Raw genomic sequence first — 18,740 nt, 5'->3', positions numbered from 1 at the left:
AAACCAATCGGACGGTCAGATCTTAATAGATCTGAAAATTAATTTTCGGCCAAAAATAGAGGCAAATCTAGCCGTCGCCGTTCGCCGGCCATTTTTTCGACGATCAGAAACTACCCCAAGGTGCGCAACACTAAGGAGAGCAACATACCCAAAAATGAGAAAGATCGGACGGCTAGATCTTTGTAGATCTAGAGTCAACCTCTCGGCCAAAATGGATAAACAAACTGCCAACGTCGCCGGCTACGGTGGCCGGCGATTTTCGGCGATCCAAGACCGCCACCCAACCCCCTCAAGCAAACCGACCAACATATCCAAGAATCAAAGAAATCCAACGGTCGGATCTTTGTAGATCTGACCTTAAACATTCGGCCATCAAACCCCATCGCGCCTCAACCCATATTTCACGAAAACAATAAGAAAAACCGAAAAGATGAAGCCAAAGCACTTACCTCCTTGTAGATCGGGGGCACTTTAACGGTGAAAACGAAGTTGGATCGTCGATCGAACGGTCGGATTGCTCAAAATCATCGAAAATTCGAGAGGGGAAATGAGATAATAAAAGAGAGAGATTCTGATTTTGGGGGGGGGGGCAGCCGAGCGCCTCCCCCTTTTTTTTTATATTTTTTCCATTTTTTTAATTAATTATTATATAAAAAATTTAATTAAATTAATTCTTTTTTTTTTTTGGGATCTTTACAATATATTAAATTATTTATGAATTTTTGTATGAACTACCTCACGAATCTATAGTCGAGCAACTCACGAGCCTTATCAAGCTGAGCTTTATCTAACTTATGTTTGGCTCATTTATTAAATGAATTTTGAAAAACGAGTTCGAACGAACTTTTATTAAGTCAAGTCCCGAGTAACTCACAAGTGATTTGGCTCAATTATAGTCTTACCAAGTGACAAGTGCAATACATACATATGAAAAGAAAAAAAAAAGGAGAAAAGAAAAGGTTAACGGGGATACCGTATAACAGTCCAGGTATAAGGTATCCCCGCTTACTTTCCCAGCCAAACACACCGCGGTGTCCGAATGCAGCCCTTAAAACCCTAGGAAAGAAACCCTTCGGTGCCCTCTGATACTCCCGGACTTGGCCTTGGGTTCGGTTGCAATGGGTGGAAAACGCGAGGAAGAAACTGCTTTAGGAATCACAGGGAACCACGATTTCCAGAAGAAGAGCAGGAAGAAGAAAGCCGAAGCCAACAAGAGGGCGCTAGAAGAGGCCGAGTCCGAGGTGGTTGCTGTGGAGGCCAAGAAGGAGAAGAAGAAAAAGAAGACAGAGAGGAGGGAGGAAGAGGAGGAGATGTTGAATGATGTGCCGGCCGGGAAGAAAAAGCAGAAGAAGAAGCACAAGGGAGAGGCAGAGCAGGAGTCTCTGGAAAATGGATTGGTGCTTGACAGTGATAAGGAAAGCGAGATCAAGAAGACGAAGAAAAAGAAGAAAAATTGGAAGGAGAGAGAAGATGAGGATTTGAATAATGCCCTGGTACCTGACGATGCAAAGGGAAGGGAAATTGTTCAGAATTGCGATGAGAACAGCCATGGTGTAGTTGTTGATGGAGAGGAGAAGCAAAGTTATGGCGGCGTGGTGGTCTCCGGGAAGGAAATAAAAGAATCCAAATATGCACCATTGGAATCTTTTGCCGATTCCGGGTTATCTAAAGAAGTGCTGGAGTGCTGCAAAAATTTTCAGAATCCATCGCCAATTCAATCCCATTCTTGGCCTTTCTTGCTGAGAGGTCGCGATCTCATTGGAATTGCAGCAACTGGCTCAGGTCAGTTGTGCATATTGTTTATCAGCTTTACCGTGACTAGTAAAACATTGCATGCACCTTTGAGTGTACATTTTTGTTATCAGGTAAGACTCTGGCCTTTGGGATTCCAGCTATTATGCATGTTTTGCAGGAGCGGAAGAGGAAGACATCGAAGAAAAGGAATCCGGTTTGCCTTGTTCTTTCTCCAACAAGAGAGTTAGCTCAACAAGTATGTGCTTCTTGCTTGAATTTTGGTAGGAACAATTTGCTCAGCGTAATGTTGTTATCCTCTTATTTTTTGACTTCCTGCTGCTTTAGTGGTTCTTGTAATTGGGGAGGCTGATAATATATGGCGTGACATGTAAAATAATGAAAAGCAGTATGGGAGTTTCTTAGATTGGCGTTGCATGTGGTCACCTACGTACTGCATGCACCTATGTACTTAATGCATTGTTGTCAAAGGCACAAGATTCAACAAATGTATTAACACATTTGTATATCATTATTTTAAATTTATAACTATAAAGAGGTAAATACCAAATCATAAAATCATGAATGGCAAATAGCAAACATTGTAATAACGACAGATATTATTTCTACAAAATGCTAAATGTTTGGGATGCGACTGCCTCTGCTAGCCAGCAGCTGCCGCTAACTGCTTGGCATATGACTTACTCATGCCATAGTTATGTGCTTGCCGCTCACCTCACTGCTGTTGCCTGCCTGCCACGCTTTTGCCACACACAACCTTGCTGCTGAGTGTGCATTTGGCATGTGACTGTTATTTCATGTGTCCCCTTTCATGCTTGTGGCTCACAGTCAGGCTGGTGCATGTGGCATACAACCCTTCTGCTGCATGGCTGGAATGCCAGTTGACATTAGTATGTGATTGAGGACTCTTGGCTAGTGCTATCTCATTGCCCTTTGTTTATTTGTGCTTAGTTCATGGTTTAGGTGACTACGATTGTTTACTAGAAAGGTCTTGGGTATATTATTTAGTTTCATGAACCCAAGAGCCACCTTCAACTAGTACTTTTGGGGGAGGACCACTACCAAGTGGGTTTGGGCTAGGGGTAGGAAAGCGTTCTGAGACTGATTTGGGTTGAATTGAGATATGATTTTCTGGCTTGGTGAGAACACTAGGAATTAAAAGAGGGGAGTTTCTCACAACTCAATCTTACTGTTGGAATGCCGAGAATAAAGAATAAATTGATAGTGTTGAAAAAAATTAAAATCAAATCCTGATTATCTTTCTCATGGTGTAGAACTAAGTGATAAAGTTGTTTGGAGATAAGAGAGGATTATAAAGATTAAAGTGATAAGGTCCCGAGATTAAAGGATGAAGCAGTTTACAAGAGATAATTCCAGCAAATTTAAAGTTGAATTGATGAACTTTATCTTCTAAGCCTAATTCAAATTTGTTCTTGTTTTTTAGGATATGTTGTAGAAGATTTCTTGTATATATATTCTATACGTGAGTACAATAAGAGATCGAATAAGCTTTCCCTTTAATCGAGTAATATTTCCTAATTATTTGAGTAACTTTCAAATTAATTGAGTAAGATTTCCCAGTTACTTGAGTAAGTTTTCCCAATTATTCAACTTATTTCATTCTTTTCACTTACGTCAATAGAATACTTGAAAAGTCTTGGGTATACCACTTGGTTGCGTGAACCTATAATGGTGTTATACAAGGTGTTCACACGAGCATGTCAAGCATCTCACACTTTAAGATCCATATGCATTGCCACTCTTACAGGCTTACATGGATCTAAATGAAGACAGAAAGGCATTCTATGGAGTTGATAATGTGGTGGTTGCTGGGAGAATGTTCTTTTGGAAAGTTTTCTGCTGCCAAAAGTGCTAGGACCTCAAACATGGAACTTCTTTTTTGGATTGAGCTTAATTTGAACTATGCTTGGTGTATCAATAGGCTTGCTTTGAGCTGGTTCTGTGATGCTGTTCTTGGACCCATAGGTTATCTATAGTCTGATGTTGTTTCAGAACTGGCTATCTTGGTTCGTGACTCTGCAAGTGAGCCTCCAGCGTGGGTCTTGGGCTTCATGAATGATTTAAGTACTTTCCTTTCCTAACATCATGGATATGGATTATGTAACATTTTTGTGTACATGCAACTGTCTCCTTTCAAAGGATAGTCAAGAGAGTGGCTTCGAGAGTCAACTGTAGGAAACCATATTTGTTTGTCCCAGTACCACTAGTTGGTTGACAAGATACCGATTCACTTGGATGCCTTGACAGTAATGATGCGAAAAGGCTTTAGTTATATATAATTTCTATGTTTTGTATTGGTGAAGTTAGGGAACCCTTCTCAGAATTGGCAAGGTTATCGTCAGTGACTTGGATATTTATCTGATTGCCACCAGTCTGACACGACCTCAGATGGAGGGTTGGCCAATTAGGTAATTCTTGGAGAATTACTGAGAAAAGAACGGAATTTGGAAAAAGAATTGATAGATTGAGAGACGAGGAGATGGGAAAGAGATAGAACAGAGAGAGAGAGAGAGAGAGAGAGAGAGAATATAAGGGTTCTGTTATTCAAAATCCGCCTTCCACTACTACACCCGCCTTCTTAAAGGCTCTCTCTTTGACTGTCTTGTAACTCCTTAACAGTATTCAGCTACTACCCTTACAACTCCCTAACGGTATACAACAACTCACCCCCTGTTAGTTACAGTAGTTATAGCTCAATTGTCCCTTATACCCCTAGGTTCATAACACAGTGTCCGGCTTATGCTTTGGGTCTCTCCACTGAGCTACATTACCTTTTATTTTAGGTTGGTATTTTCCCTTTTGAGTTAAGCATCCACACAAAGTTGGACTGACTTAAACACTCAAGGATATGCGGCAATCACTCATATATCGATATAAATGCTCAAAGTACTTTGACTGGCTGTTTTGGCTTTGACTGGTTGAAAAAATAAAGGCCCTACTCAAAGGCAAAGTCTTGTGGAGATTAATAGATTTTGTACGTGCAGTGGCTTTCTTTTCCCCCTTATTGGCATCATGGTTCTGTATCGTGAATGAATGTTTTTCTTTTCCCGTTTGTTGCACATCTTGTACATTTCTTCTTATTTGATCATTCAAAATTTGCATTTATGTGAGATTCTTGGGATTTATTTCTTAGATGACAGTAAACTGGGAGAGGTGATTATGCTTAGAGAAGGTTTTATATATGTTTGGTTATGCCGTCATTGTTTTTATTTGTTTGTTCTTATATTTTGTTTGGGGAGTGGAGAGTGGTTTCAATCAACTAAAGATCTGCAGTTATATTCTGTTGGTTTTGTGTATGGTATCACTTCTCTGCAGCTGTGCTGGACAAGCAATTATTTTATTTAATTGGTTGAAGGAAGTGAGCACTGACACTTCTTGGTGCTGGCAGATATCAGATGTTCTGTGTGATGCTGGCAAACCTTGTGGCTTGCGGTCTATTTGTTTGTATGGTGGAACTTCCAAAGGACCCCAGATACGTGCCCTGGAATCTGGTGTTGTAAGACTTCTTGTGATTTCAATACGTAATTCTGTTTTCAGAAAATATTGCAATAGTGCTTTAGGCAAGTCACATTTATTTTCTTTATTTAATCATTCTGGTGTAACGTATCATTATCTGATAAAGATTAAAATCAAGATTACGTCTGCAGTTCATGGATGTTTGATTTGCTATCTCCTATTTCCATTATTTGCATGTTTGCAGTATAATTATTAATTTGAAATTGTTGAAGAAAGATGGATTTTAGAATATGACAATCATTTAGAGAAGTTGAATGTTAATATTATTCTGGGATTATTTAGGACTTGAAAGATGCTGTGCCATTACAAATTTGTTAGTCTATTAGTTGTTAAATCTAACAAAGAAGACATGTTCTACATCATATAGATGCTCAGGTACAAATGATCTTCATCTATTTTTGTGGGAGGTTCTGATTCTTTCTGAATCTGTATATAGAATAGTCATGTTCTTCCATCTTTTTTTGTAGTCGAAGCTTTTTGGTGTTAAAGTGCAGTATGTTGTTCAGAGTTGCGTGTGACCTATATACAATGCTTAAAAGTTCTTCCCTTCACCTTTGATCTCCTTTCTTAGGGAGTCTTGTGGATACTGGCCAATCGTATAATGAATTTCTAGACATCTTGAAGTTGAACTATGACTTGGGCAAAAGGATGATACTGCAATGTTGTTACCATTTATTCTTTAATGTCAAATTATATTTATATTTATTCTTTATCTCACTAAAAAATTCCTCCACATGATTGATGTTTTTTTGCCTTGCTAAAAAGGCAGTTCTCCATTTGGATGAATGAAGAAGCTTGCACAAGGTTGTTGGGCACAGCCAGCTCAAAACTTTGTTAGATTCTTTTTCTTGAACATGGATTATGTTAGCTCATCTTTTTAAAGCTAAAAGTGAAGTTTTATCAAACAGTTTATATGACTACTTTTGTTGTATGACATTGAATATTTGTTGGTTATTTAAGCACCAACATATACAAAATATAAGTGCATTGAGAACCAAATGTTATGATAGATGTGCGGTTCTACAATAAAAGATAGAAGAGAAATGAAGTTATTTGTAGTAAGTTCTATTGAAGATAAGATGTGTAAGATGAGAGTGAGATGGTTTAGTCATATAAGAAGAAAACCAATATGTCTTCTGTGAGGAGAGTGGATGGAATGTAAGTGTTTGTGGCAAAAGAGGTAAAGGAAGACATAGAAAAACTTGATAGAAATTTCTATGTATGACATGGATATAATAGCCTTGTAAAGGATATATGACTATAGATAGAGATGATTAGCAAAATAGAATCTATGTAATCAATCTCAGCTAGTAGAATGCAAGTTTGGTATGCCGTTATGTAGATCTTATGTCTATTTATATTACTGCTAAGGCATTTTCCATAAGCCACACATTGCAGCTATCCTTGGATCCAACAAAAATTGCAGAATGGCAAAAGATCTTCCTTATATCCAACACCAAATACTTGGGAAAATGTTTAATTGAATCGATCTTAGTTCCCCACATAGTGGGATAAAGGCTGGATATGTTGTTGTTGTTTGTTGTTTGAATTGATCTTAGTTATGGTATTGACAACCAATCTACCCTTGAAAAGTCCTCTAAACTGGAATAGCTTCTTATGATCTGTTCCTGTAAATTGTTCAAAAGTTATTTGATATATATTTGCAATTGAATATGTGGAGAAGGAAATTAACTACCATAGTTGGCTAATGGATTTGTGCTTTATTTTGCTTGTGTAGTGTTTAGCTTGAGTATAGCTTGTTTCATGTTCTTATCCTTTGCTCCTATCTTTCATTCTTTCATTTCCTTCTCCTTGTTTTCATATTTCTTTTGTTTATTTATTGTTTTCGTTTGTCTTATTGTGAACCTAGGATATTGTTATTGGAACCCCTGGACGTTTGAAAGACTTGATTGAAACAGGGGTTTGCTATCTGAAGGAGGTGTCTTTTGTGGTATGTATTTACACACTTTTCTTCATCTTAAAGTGTTATTTTCAAAGCTTGATAACTATTATTTCCTGTAGCTACAGTGCTGGTGATAGAAAGGACTACCTCATGCATTTTTAGTGACTTGTGATGAATAGCATGCTTTCTAGTTATTGTTTATTGTGAAGCACTGTTGTATAACCCAGTTCATTTTAATGTCTTAGTCAACAAGAATGTTTGAAGTTATTGTTGTTTTTTGGTGTGTGGTTGTAGACTTGGACAATAATGGAATCATAACATCGATATTCTTACTTTTGGCTGGTTTTGAAGGTGTAAAGAAGCTTTTGGGAGTATGGGTCAAGAGAAAGATTAAACCAAATTGAGGTTTGGATGAGGAGGTTTACTAGGTATTAGGATACGTAGGGACTGTATACTTGAGGTGTTCAATTTGGAAGAATGGGGTTTATAAACATTCCAATTAGGAATCATAGTAATGTTTTCATGGTGAACTATGAAGGCAAGGCATGGATGTTTTGGTCTTTGCATGTGGATTTTGTTGTGAAAACCTATTAGCTATATTATTAAATACCAATTTTAATGGAGGGGTTTGCATTGGCTAAGGTTGGGCTAATTGTAGTTAATGTGATGCACACTAGTGATGAATTTAGATGTCTGCCATTGTTCAAGTGGAACACATTCTTTAGTTAGTAAATCTTTAAAATGTGTAGGGATTACTTGTTAGATTAGGATATATCATGTTAGACCCAACTAGATGTTCTTCATTGGATTAAATATGATTAGTCCATGTAAACAAGGGCACTTTCAGGATACAAATTTTGTTATGGAGTAGGTTATATCCTATGTAACTACCATCTTGGGTTAGATTTTGTGGAAAGATGTTGGATGGCCAGTCAAACCCTTCCGGAAGGAACCTGATGTGTGAAATCAATGGAGAAACTAGAAAGGCGGAGAGGAGTAGCCTGAAGCAAGGAAGAGAAGATAGGATGCTAGTCAAAGATGAAGAGGTCTGTTGGGTGCTTGGACCAAGGGGCTTGTCCTTTATGCATGCCAAATCTATATGATCTAAGCTGCACTGCTTTTCATCTTTATTATATATATATATATATATGCACACGGCTCAGTAGGTTGGATAAGACGAGATTATGGCACATATTTGGGATCTTAAGCAATCTGCATATTTTTCTGTTTCTTTTAGATAATTAAAACCACCAAAGAGAGGGTGAACCATAAACAAAAGAACAAGTCCATCGGCAAGTAAAACAACAAAAAAGTGAAAGACTAAACCAAACTACAAAAGCTCATTCAAAAAATGAGCAAAGGAGTAAAACGAGGAAGGAATAGAACAAGATGACAACAAAATAATGAACAAAGAATAGAGTTTTTGAGAGAATGGATGTGGTGCTTCCCCCTTCATAGGGAAAAAAAGTGACCATGTCTTTTTGCAACATTTAAATGTAATTTGGCCTGTGATCACTAAAAGAGGTATCATCACATCAACTTCAATAGAAATGCAATTTGGTGCCTTTTAACAATTAAAAGAGGAATTAGTTCATTATAGTAAAAAATATATATATCTATATATATTGTTATTTATTTGGAAGTTAAGTACCAACATATGCACAATATGAGCATAACCAAGATGAGGATGTTAAAATAGATGTGTAGCCACACAAGATAAGATGGAATAAAAAATGGGATTATCTGTAATAAGGCTGAAGTGGCACTTATTGAAGATAAGATGTGCCGAATGTGATTAAGATGTTGTGGGCATGTGAGAAAAAAACAAAATGCCTGGGAGGCAAATGGATGAATGGTAGAAATTTGTTGCAAAAGAGGTAAGAGGAAGACAGAAGACCAAGCAAAACTTGGTGAAAAAGCTTTAGAGATAACATAGGTATAATGGCCTTTTGAAGATATGGCCATGGATAGGGAAGATTAAAGAGCTTGGATTCATGTAGCCTAGTAGGATTGAGGCTTGGGATGACGACGACAAGGTTTGTTATATATCTGAAGTGGAGAAAATGTTATCTTTTGAGGAGTAGGACTAGGCTTTGCACTCTACTTGGTAAAGAAATTTTCTGGGCTCATGTCAAGTCTGTCATATTAATGGCTGCTACATCTATTATTGATTTATTATTATTATTATTATTTTTGGTTCTCATGTACAAGGGTTTTGATGTTATGGATATTTGTAAGGGTAGAAAGTACAATGCTATTCATTTCAAGATTGATAGATTTTATCTTGTCAGAAATAGTTGGCTGTTATTTAGAATATCGGACAGAAGTCTTTCCTCTGGCTGTTAGTTGGAATCTTCTCATGGTTGTAAACTTGGATAACTTCCTAGTCTTATTTGACTACTGCACTGGTGAATTATGTATTTGGAAGTCATTCCCCACCCCTTGTTATCCCTCTTTGGTATGCCATCTGTTTGGAGAAAGGATAAAGCAGAATGTAATTTCATTTATTCTTAGGTTGTAGCTAATTGTAACTTGCTTTTGTCTGGCTTGTATATAAAATTTAAATGAAATGAATTTGAATATAGAATTTGAAGCATCCTCTTCTAGTGGCTCTTAACTGCCTTTTATTTTTTAGATTCCCAATTGTTGACATTTGAGAGTCATTCTATTGTTTTTAACTCTGATTATTTGGAAGGTTCTTGACGAAGCTGATCGGATGCTTGACATGGGATTTGAGCCAGAAGTTCGCTCTATATTAAGCCAAACCTGCTCAGGTATGACACATGATTCCTTTTTCTTTTTGTCTATTTTATTTCTTCTCCATCACCTTCCCCATTTTAATTGATTACACATTTGAGTCAAAACATGGCAACTTTGGCACCCTCAACTCATCCTTACTTTTAGTTTGAGCCCTTTTGCATATGCACAATGTATTTTATTGTTTCTGCCCGGAGTGGTAAAATTAGAGCCATTGCCAAAGTCCAATACTTCTTCCCTTTTCTCCACAATCCTTGTGATTCTTCCCTTGAAATCTCTGTTTTGTTTTACTTGTCTTTTTCTTCTTTTATTTATTTTTGTGGGGTGGAAAAGCTAAATCAAAATATGATGACAACATATCAAAGCCTAAATCCCACTACCGGGGGTCAGCAAAAAGCTAGAACAACAAATAATATTTTTCATGAAACAAATAAAGAAGCTCATGAATGGAGGATTTAAGTCCTTATTCTTTTAGATTCTTATTTTAGCAAATAGGAAATAGGGGTCCTATTTTATTTGGCAGATAAAATGAACAATTGCCACTCTTATAGATATTTTATGTTTGATTTGGCGACATTATCTGTTAACATCATTGTTCTCTTTATGGAAGATGGAGAGGCCTCTAATTTTGGAGTCAAACTATTAAAAACTAGCTTGTAGCCTTACTTTTTGAATGAGATCAAATTGTCTTGGATATTTCAAGTCCCACTATGTGTTTGGTCATGCAATCAGCTAAAGTGTTGAAATATTTTTTTGGATCATAAAAGAACTGAGCTGTAAATGTTTTCTTGGATATATAATGTTCCCACTTGAAGCTAGTTCAGATGCTGGATATTCTTTGAAATATGTGAAAATCAAGTGAGAATGGCAGCATCTGCAAACCTTCTCATGCATTATTCACTTTTTCATTGGTGTGCATTTCTGATTGTTAATTGAACTGTTACTGTGTTGATGAACAACAACAACAATCACAATCCTTAATCCCACTAGGTGAGGTTGGCAACTCTCTTGGCGAACATCCTAGAAAACTTCCTACCCCAGTAGTAGTTTCATTTATTTTGGACTGTTCAAGAAAGAGATCCCCTGCATACAAACAAATACACACAATTGAAAGAAATCTAAAAGAACATGAATGCCCGCCTACTATTCTCACATTGATCTATCAAAGACCCACATACAAAGTCCCAAAAGATAAACAGACAATAAGGGGAATTCAAAAAAGATGCTACACTGGGATTTGGGCCTATGTTATTAAGAAGTATTCTAACAACAGAGACAGATAGAGGAAGAGAGGAAAACAAAAGTTGGTGGGAAATCCTTAGACATCAATGGAAATAATGGCCTATAGAAGATCTGACTGTGAATAGAGATGATTAAAGAGCTAGAATCATAGCTTACCCCCTCAGTGGGAATAAAGCTTGTGATAATTATGATGAATTCCTTGTTCCGAAGCTAATTGCCTATATAATTCTTTCTTTTACTTTGTTTTTGTGGCTGTGGGTTGAAGCCTCATTGGGCACCACAACTACGGTCAAAATATTTAATGCCTATCAAAAAACAAGTAACAACCTGTTTACTTTCTTTAGCCACAGTTATAGTTGTGTCAATAGAATACTCATTATGGCACACAATGAGACCTTGCCTAGTGTCTGAAGCTGCAGTTTGCTGATGTCTATCTTTTCATCAGCACCCCTGTTTGGTCAAAGTTAAAAATTCCAGCTTGTTGATATATGTTCTAAAGCAGTGTTCAGTTTTGCAAATAATTTCAAACAGGAAGCTTCTTAGTGGGAAAACTATGTGGACATCTTCTTTTGTCCCCTGGAGTTATTTTGTCTATTATATGAGCTTAGGATGCTTTATGTAATTCTTGGAAAATTCATGTTACTCTAATCATTGAGTTCCCTAACCTATGCAGCTCGCCAAATGGTTATGTTTAGTGCTACGTGGCCTCTACCTGTTCATCAATTAGCTCAAGAATTCATGGATCCCAATCCAGTTAAGGTGTGGATCTTTGTGCATCATGATGTATCCACTTCGTGAGCATTATCTACTTGTGTTCCATGAAAACTGAAAAGATTAGCTTTATTCCAGGTCGTCGTAGGTTCTGAAGATTTAGCTGCCAACCATGATGTTATGCAGATAGTAGAGGTGCGTTTAGCATTGTGGTTGACTGAAGATTTTGAGCGTCAGGTGATTTTTTAAATTATACGGCTGAAACAGCTTCTGTTATCAACTCTTTTTTTTATTCGTAGGTGTTGGATGATAAATCACGTGATGAGAGATTGATCGCTTTATTAGGGAAATATCATAAATCTCTAAGGTATGTGTTGCCAGTCACTTGATTTATTTCAAGCTTTTTGATTTGTTTTAAAGAATCTTATTTTGAATATCATATATCGTAGACAAAAATGATTCCCTGTCCTATGAATATTTGATATATAAAGAAAAGGACAAACAATGAAATTTCCTTTTATTCTACATCATATTGTGCAGAGGAATGTTTTTTATTAAGTGCCTTTACTATCTGGCCATTCTTTGGGCAGGAACAGAGTCTTGGTATTTGTCTTGTATAAGAAAGAAGCAGCCCGTGTTGAGAATATGCTTCAAAGAAGGTAATTCTTTCTTAAACACAGTTTACGGTTAGGTTTTGTTGAGTTGATAAGCTGTTGCTGTTAGACTATGGTCCAGGGATGCATGCTATAGTTTTTTCTTTATATGAACATATCAGTTTTTGCCTTGTGTTAAAATTTTTCCTCATTTTTATTAATGTTACTCTGTTGGCATTTAGGGGTTGGAAAGCTGTTTCTATACATGGTGACAAAGCTCAAAGTGAACGTACGAAGGCTCTATCACTATTCAAGGAGGGTAGCTGTCCCTTGATGGTATGTGGTTGTTTTGAAAGTACTTAATATGTGGTGATAATAATGCTGAATAATCTGCATGTTCATTGTTTGCCTCATGATTTTGGGTGTTTACTGATACATTGCAACACACATTTGTTTTAGTAAGTACTGAGAACTTAAGAGTGGCTCTATTCAAGGTTAACAGAATATATGGACTTAACAAAGCAATCTAATGATGTAGATCAAACAATATACGTAACACTTAAAATATGTTGACAATAATTCACATGATCGTCATCTCTCCTGCAGTTGTACTTCATGAGCGTGTCTTGTGCCATGTGTCAATAAGGGTGTGGATGAGTTCTGTGTATTAAGCCAAATATGGCTGTCGTGATGAAGGAAAGCAGTTAAATGCTTCTACATTGCAAATAAATTAATAAAAGCTTTCTGTATGCAAGTGTATGTTACAAAACAAGTTATCCTTAGAACTCTTTCCCCTTCTGATGAATTATAACATAAAAGTAAATGCTGTAGGCAATGAATAAGAGTAGAATGAACATAATAAAAAAAAATCTAAGAAAGAATAAATATAAAAATAATACTTCTGTAGGTGAGAAAATGGAGTAGAGAAAAGGAAAACGGAAGTTAAAATATTAGGATGCTAGTTTTGGATATTTGTATCAGGAGAAGCAAATCAAATTTGACGTCCTCTTTTTTTTTCCCTAAATACTTCCATTTGTTATTACAAATGTAAAAAAAAAAAAAAAAAGGAATACATATCAGTCAGTTCATTTCAACTTATTTGGTGTCTGCCATACTGTTGCTTCCAAAGAACTGAACTGAAATGAACCAAACCAATCTATAAATTACATTGAATTTGGTTAGAACCATGGGCTCAAAAATTGGCCCTTGAAGTAGTTGATCTCACTGAGCCTTTCTGGTTGCAACTCGGTGATGGCTTTCATTTGCTATTAGGTGCTCACATTGTTGTATCCTACTTCTCAACGGATGTGGCTTCATGAATGTGAAATGCACATAACAATTAGGATGGTTATTCAATATTCTGTGTAGGAGACTTTTATCTTTTTTGATGTCTGACTAACATGTTAGAATTAGATCCTCCTCACACATTCTCACAGTGATTGAAGAGCTTCTGGTTTTGCATTATATAAAGACGGCTGTTAAAATTATCAGCTAAAGAAGTTGATGCCTAGGTGAGGTTTGTTGGTGCCATACCATACTGGTTGATGCTGCTTTTGAACTCTATTTCTAAGAAGGTGGTTTGTTATGTCACACAAGAAGTAAATAATCCTCTTTGGATCTGAAGGATTGATGTTGACAGCACAATGTATTGTAAAACTGAACCAAACTGAAATGAATTGGTAGTGGTTCAGTTGGGGGGTTTGAGTCACTTGGGTTCAATGTGCACCCCGATCTCTAATGTTGTTGAGCTGACATTTTTTAAATCTCAACCTGATGATAATTTTGTTGAAGTATATTGTTCAAGAATTATATCTGTTGTGTTTTTAATCTGTTGATTTTTTTGGCCATAATAACTGATTTCCCAGCTGCTTGGTTCATCTCATGGCATTATACCATTGCAGGTAGCCACTGATGTGGCTGCTCGAGGATTGGATATTCCAGATGTTGAAGTAGTGATAAATTATAGTTTTCCTCTCACCACGGAGGATTATGTCCACAGGATTGGAAGGACTGGAAGAGCTGGTAAGAAGGGTGTAGCCCACACATTTTTCACAAAAGAGAACAAGGTATAATTTATATTGTTCTCAGATATTGTTTATTGCATTCCTGGAAAGGGACAATGTGGTTATTGCTAAGGTGGGTTTACTGTAGGGTTTAGCCGGGGAGCTGGTAAATGTTCTCAGAGAAGCTGGGCAGGTAGTACCTGCTACCCTTTTAAACTTTGGTACTCATGTAAAGAAAAAGGTATGATTTTCTTTCTTCTTTTTTCTTCATTTCTTTCTTGTTTTTTTGTTCTATTGCTGGGTTTTATTTGTCAGAGCAGGGAGGATTGTGTGCAGTTGTTAAACCACCTTTTCCAGCATGTTAAATAATTCTCCTTTTCTTACATGATAAGTGCTTAAATATGAGCCTAGTTGAGACTTGAGATGAAAATGTTACAGTTGATGTCCGACTATGAAAGAAAAGGCAAAACTAATACTAGATCATACATAATAAGGTTAGATTCATGCCTATTGAAGATGAGATGAGAGAGTCGTGATTTGGATACTTTGGATATAAGAGACAAAGTCCAATAGAGCCACCTATGAGGCGAGTTTGAAGAAATGGAGGAAATTTGTAATAGAGGGAGAGGAAAGCCGAAGAAAACTTGGTGGGAAGCCTTTAGATATGATATGGCTGTTGATAGAAATCATTGGAGATTTAGAATTCATGTAACCATTAATGAAATTAAACACTTGTGATTGTTGTCATCGGTGTTATTACAAGAGAAGTGCATGTAATATGCATGATAACTCAGCAACTGGATACCATAGAGGATGGGATGAGAGAAGGGCGCAACGGAAACTTAACATGGATTGTCATACTTGAGATGTACTGTTAATTTAGCCTGTTTTTATCAGAAGCATCATCCAATCTTTTTTCTTCAATCCAGACCAAGTCAGGATCAACTTGGTTAGATACCGATTCAGAGTCCCTCTTTGACTTGACCTTAAATCAACAAATACTTCATTGAACCTTGAATTAGTAATACTCAAACGCCTTGTATCTTGATGCAGGAGTCAAAGCTGTATGGGGCTCATTTCAGGGAGATCGATGCTAATGCTCCAAAAGCAACAAAAATAACATTCAACAGTGATGATGAAGATTGATCTTCACGCAGATCCCTTCGCCATTGTGGTGAGCATGCAGCAACCCTTATGTTTAATTTCGACTACCAAGTTTTGGCAAATAGTTCGTCTGCGGCTTATTCTCTACCGGTGAAATTCAGTTATTTTCTCTATTTGAGGCAAATATAGATACACTTAGCAAAGTTGTGCAGATCCTCAAGTCAATTATTTATTTTTTCCTTGTATTGTTTAAGGGGATTGTAGAATACATCCATTAATATTCCTGTTAAAGCATCTGTAGAGAATGCTTTTGATATTTTGTTCTCTATCTAGAATTGAGTTTTAAAGTTCCAACTTCACGTATGGTATCGGCTCTATGATGCTTCTATTTATTTTCATGATGACACAACAAAACAAATTCAAATAAATTAAAAATTGTGTGGCGACCAATTTGATTTTAGCCCTGCGTTTGAATGGTAAAGTGTTTTATTAGGGAGGCCAATTAATAATGCAAGGAAAATGGTATAGTAGGGACCTTCTCCTGTTTCAATCTAGCTCCTTTCATGTTACCAGTAATACAAGAGGTCATGTTAATTAAATTTTAATCTTTAGGTATCGTATAATTCACCACAAAGCATTAAAGGAAGATAGGTTTTTATACACACACACACACACACACATTTTAAACATTGAGTGTAAAAATTTCTAGGAAAATTCCAAGACACCAGCAAAAATTCCAACTGTCTTGCTCAAAAGGGAATTCCACCCAGGCTTTTAGAACATCTCTACTTTCCTTGAATACTTAAAAGTGAAAACACTAAACACTAACTTGAGCATCACGTCCTCCATTTCTAATTCTTGCTCTTTCATTTGCTTCTTGATATTTTCATAGAAGCAAACATAATCACATCACATGCAACCTACAATCAAAAGAATGGTTGTACTATCTTTATTCCCCATATTTTGGCCATGCTTTAAGCAACATGGTGCTTTGATTCCCACTTGTCCTTGACATTCCACCTCAGCTTCTTCTTTCTTACATAGGAAACCAGCTAAACCCACAAAGATTGTGGAATGGAGTGACTTCTGCTGATAGCATATATGTTGAGACAATTAATATCTAAACCACTGAGAGGATCACTGCATGTTGGGCGCAGGTGTTTTTGAGACACAGAAGCACAAGTATGCTTTGTGGAGTCAGGACTTGAACTAATTCGGCCATATTGGGGGAGAAGTGAGCTTGGTTGGCGGGTGTGTAAACGGTCGGTTCGGATATCGAATCGATTGAAACTCAATAACTAAAAAAATCAAACTGCTTTAAAAAATTGAACTGAATCGACCAAACAAATTGAATTTTTTTTTCAAGAAAACGAACCAACCAAATAAACTAAACAAACACAAAAAAATCAAAAGAAATCGAGCAAAAAATAAAAGAAACTAAGAAAATCGAAAACCACCAAAAAGAATAAAAAAAATTGAAAATCAAAAAACCTTCACTAAAATTCACCTTTGTGTGTTGTCGATCAGAGCAAAGGGGAAGACAGGGACGACCACGACTGATAGAAGACGAGGATGACGACGTTGACGGGCAAAGGTGAAAGGAAAGGTGGCAGAAAGAAGGTTGACGGCAAAGTGGACTTGTGTCACATTCCTAGGGTTACCTAGGGTTGAGACTGAAATTGGGGGAAAATCAGAATAAGGGAATTGAAAGGAGGGAGAGCAATTAAGAGATAGAGAGGGAGAAATAAGAGAAAATTGATATAACGATAGAGAGAATTAGAAGGAAAGGATTTCAATCTCATTTCACATAACATTTCATCCTCTTACAAGTTGCCATAGGCATAGCTGGTTGCTAACTAAATTTATAACAATACCCATGTGTTTTTAATAGATTAGAAAATATTTTTTAACCAACTATTGCAATTTTATTACAATATTGTCTCTTTATTGCTCCTAGGGTCATGATAACTCGGTTCTTTGTTTGACTGGTAGGTCGTCGGTCAGAGCAAAGAGGAAGATGAAGACGACGACAGCTGACGAGAGACGGGGATGATGGTGTCAACATGCGAAGATGAAGGAGGGGAAGGCAATGGAAGGAAGGTTGAAGGCAAAGGGACTTGGTTCTCCATTCAACTCGTGGGTCGTTGATCGGAGCAAAGAGGAAGTCGGAGATGATGGCGGCCAATGGCAAAATAGGGATGACGATTGTTAGTTGAAGGCTAAAGCAAAGACGTGAAGGGGAAGGACGAAGGCGGGAGAAGGAAGATGGAATGCAAAGGGTTTTCTTAGTTCTGAGTTTTGACTTTTGTTCTTCTTTTCTTCTTCAGTACATGTGCTTGAGCAAAAAATGACGTAATTTTATAATTTTATAATTTCGGTTGGGTCGGTTATTTCCAACCCAAAAATTGAACCAAAATTGAATTGAACCAAACAAAACCAAATTTTATTAAAGCTGAAACAAATCAACAATTTCAGTCGGTTCAATTCGATTATTTAAGTTGGATTGAAATTTTGCACGCCCCTAAGCTTGGTATAACACACAGGGATGAATTGGAGAGGATCAAGAAATTGAAGTATGGGTTAAGCGAGGGACGTTGTTTATGATGGAGAAGATACTCGACGAGTTCAAGCTTCATTTGTGTACCCTCCTCATAGGGACTTTGGTAGAGCTTTTGTCAGAATGTCTACCAATTGCTTATCAGTTTTGCAGTGCACAAGAAACCTCCTTGTTCTTCTGGACTTCTCGTACGACATGATATTTTGTCTTGAAATACTTAGTCCTGCCATGAAAAATAGGATTATTTGAAATTACAATTATCAACACAAATATTGATTGCTTCATTTTAACAAAAATTCAAAGTGTGAACTACTTTCTTAATCAAATATAGCTTGACTAACAGGAGTAGCAACAACATTGTATTCTGCCCAGTCACTGTCAATAAATCCCAACAACTTGTCTTCACAATCCTTCTTGTACATAATCCCATAATCAGTTGTGCTACACAAGTATCTAAGGACACTGTGTGTAGCTTTGAAATGAACCTCACTTGGAGCTTGCATAAACCTTGGCAACACACTTGTTATATATATGATGTCAGGCCTAGTGAATGATAAATAAAGGACAGCCTATGAGGCTTC

The 18,740-nt window shown here is 36.8% G+C and overlaps 1 protein-coding gene across 3 annotated transcripts; it reads left to right on the top strand.

Annotated features, from left to right (window-relative positions):
• The first annotated feature begins 1,046 nt into the window (after nucleotides 1-1,046).
• On the top strand, nucleotides 1,047-17,925 carry LOC127786713 (DEAD-box ATP-dependent RNA helicase 5). 3 transcript variants are annotated; one of them, XM_052314324.1, is made up of 14 exons: nucleotides 1,048-1,782; nucleotides 1,866-1,990; nucleotides 5,162-5,269; nucleotides 7,160-7,240; nucleotides 9,888-9,966; nucleotides 11,865-11,950; nucleotides 12,041-12,097; nucleotides 12,202-12,269; nucleotides 12,493-12,561; nucleotides 12,738-12,831; nucleotides 14,397-14,561; nucleotides 14,647-14,739; nucleotides 15,552-15,672; nucleotides 17,595-17,925. In XM_052314324.1, the coding sequence occupies exons 1-13, from the start codon at nucleotides 1,119-1,121 to the stop codon at nucleotides 15,642-15,644; spliced, it is 1,782 nt and encodes a 593-aa protein (XP_052170284.1). In that variant the 5' UTR covers nucleotides 1,048-1,118; the 3' UTR covers nucleotides 15,645-15,672; nucleotides 17,595-17,925. The 3 variants fall into 3 exon arrangements, with proteins under 3 accessions (XP_052170285.1, XP_052170284.1, XP_052170283.1); XM_052314325.1 differs by lacking the exon at nucleotides 17,595-17,925 and having other exon boundaries at nucleotides 1,047-1,782; nucleotides 12,499-12,561; nucleotides 15,552-15,961; XM_052314323.1 differs by lacking the exon at nucleotides 17,595-17,925 and having other exon boundaries at nucleotides 15,552-15,961.
• The last annotated feature ends 815 nt before the right edge of the window (nucleotides 17,926-18,740 follow it).

Source organism: Diospyros lotus, chromosome 12 (assembly GCF_014633365.1).
Source record: "Diospyros lotus cultivar Yz01 chromosome 12, ASM1463336v1, whole genome shotgun sequence".
NCBI lineage: Eukaryota > Viridiplantae > Streptophyta > Magnoliopsida > Ericales > Ebenaceae > Diospyros > Diospyros lotus.
This window is presented reverse-complemented; position numbering and strand designations above follow the sequence as displayed.

Coding starts and splice junctions, on each gene's coding strand:
- LOC127786713 (XM_052314324.1), top strand. CDS start 1,119: ATGGGTGGAAAACGCGAGGAAGAAACTGCTTTAGGAATCACAGGGAAC. Junction 11,951..12,040: donor TGGATCCCAATCCAGTTAAG/GTGTGGATCTTT, acceptor GCTTTATTCCAG/GTCGTCGTAGGTTCTGAAGA. Junction 12,270..12,492: donor AAATATCATAAATCTCTAAG/GTATGTGTTGCC, acceptor TTCTTTGGGCAG/GAACAGAGTCTTGGTATTTG.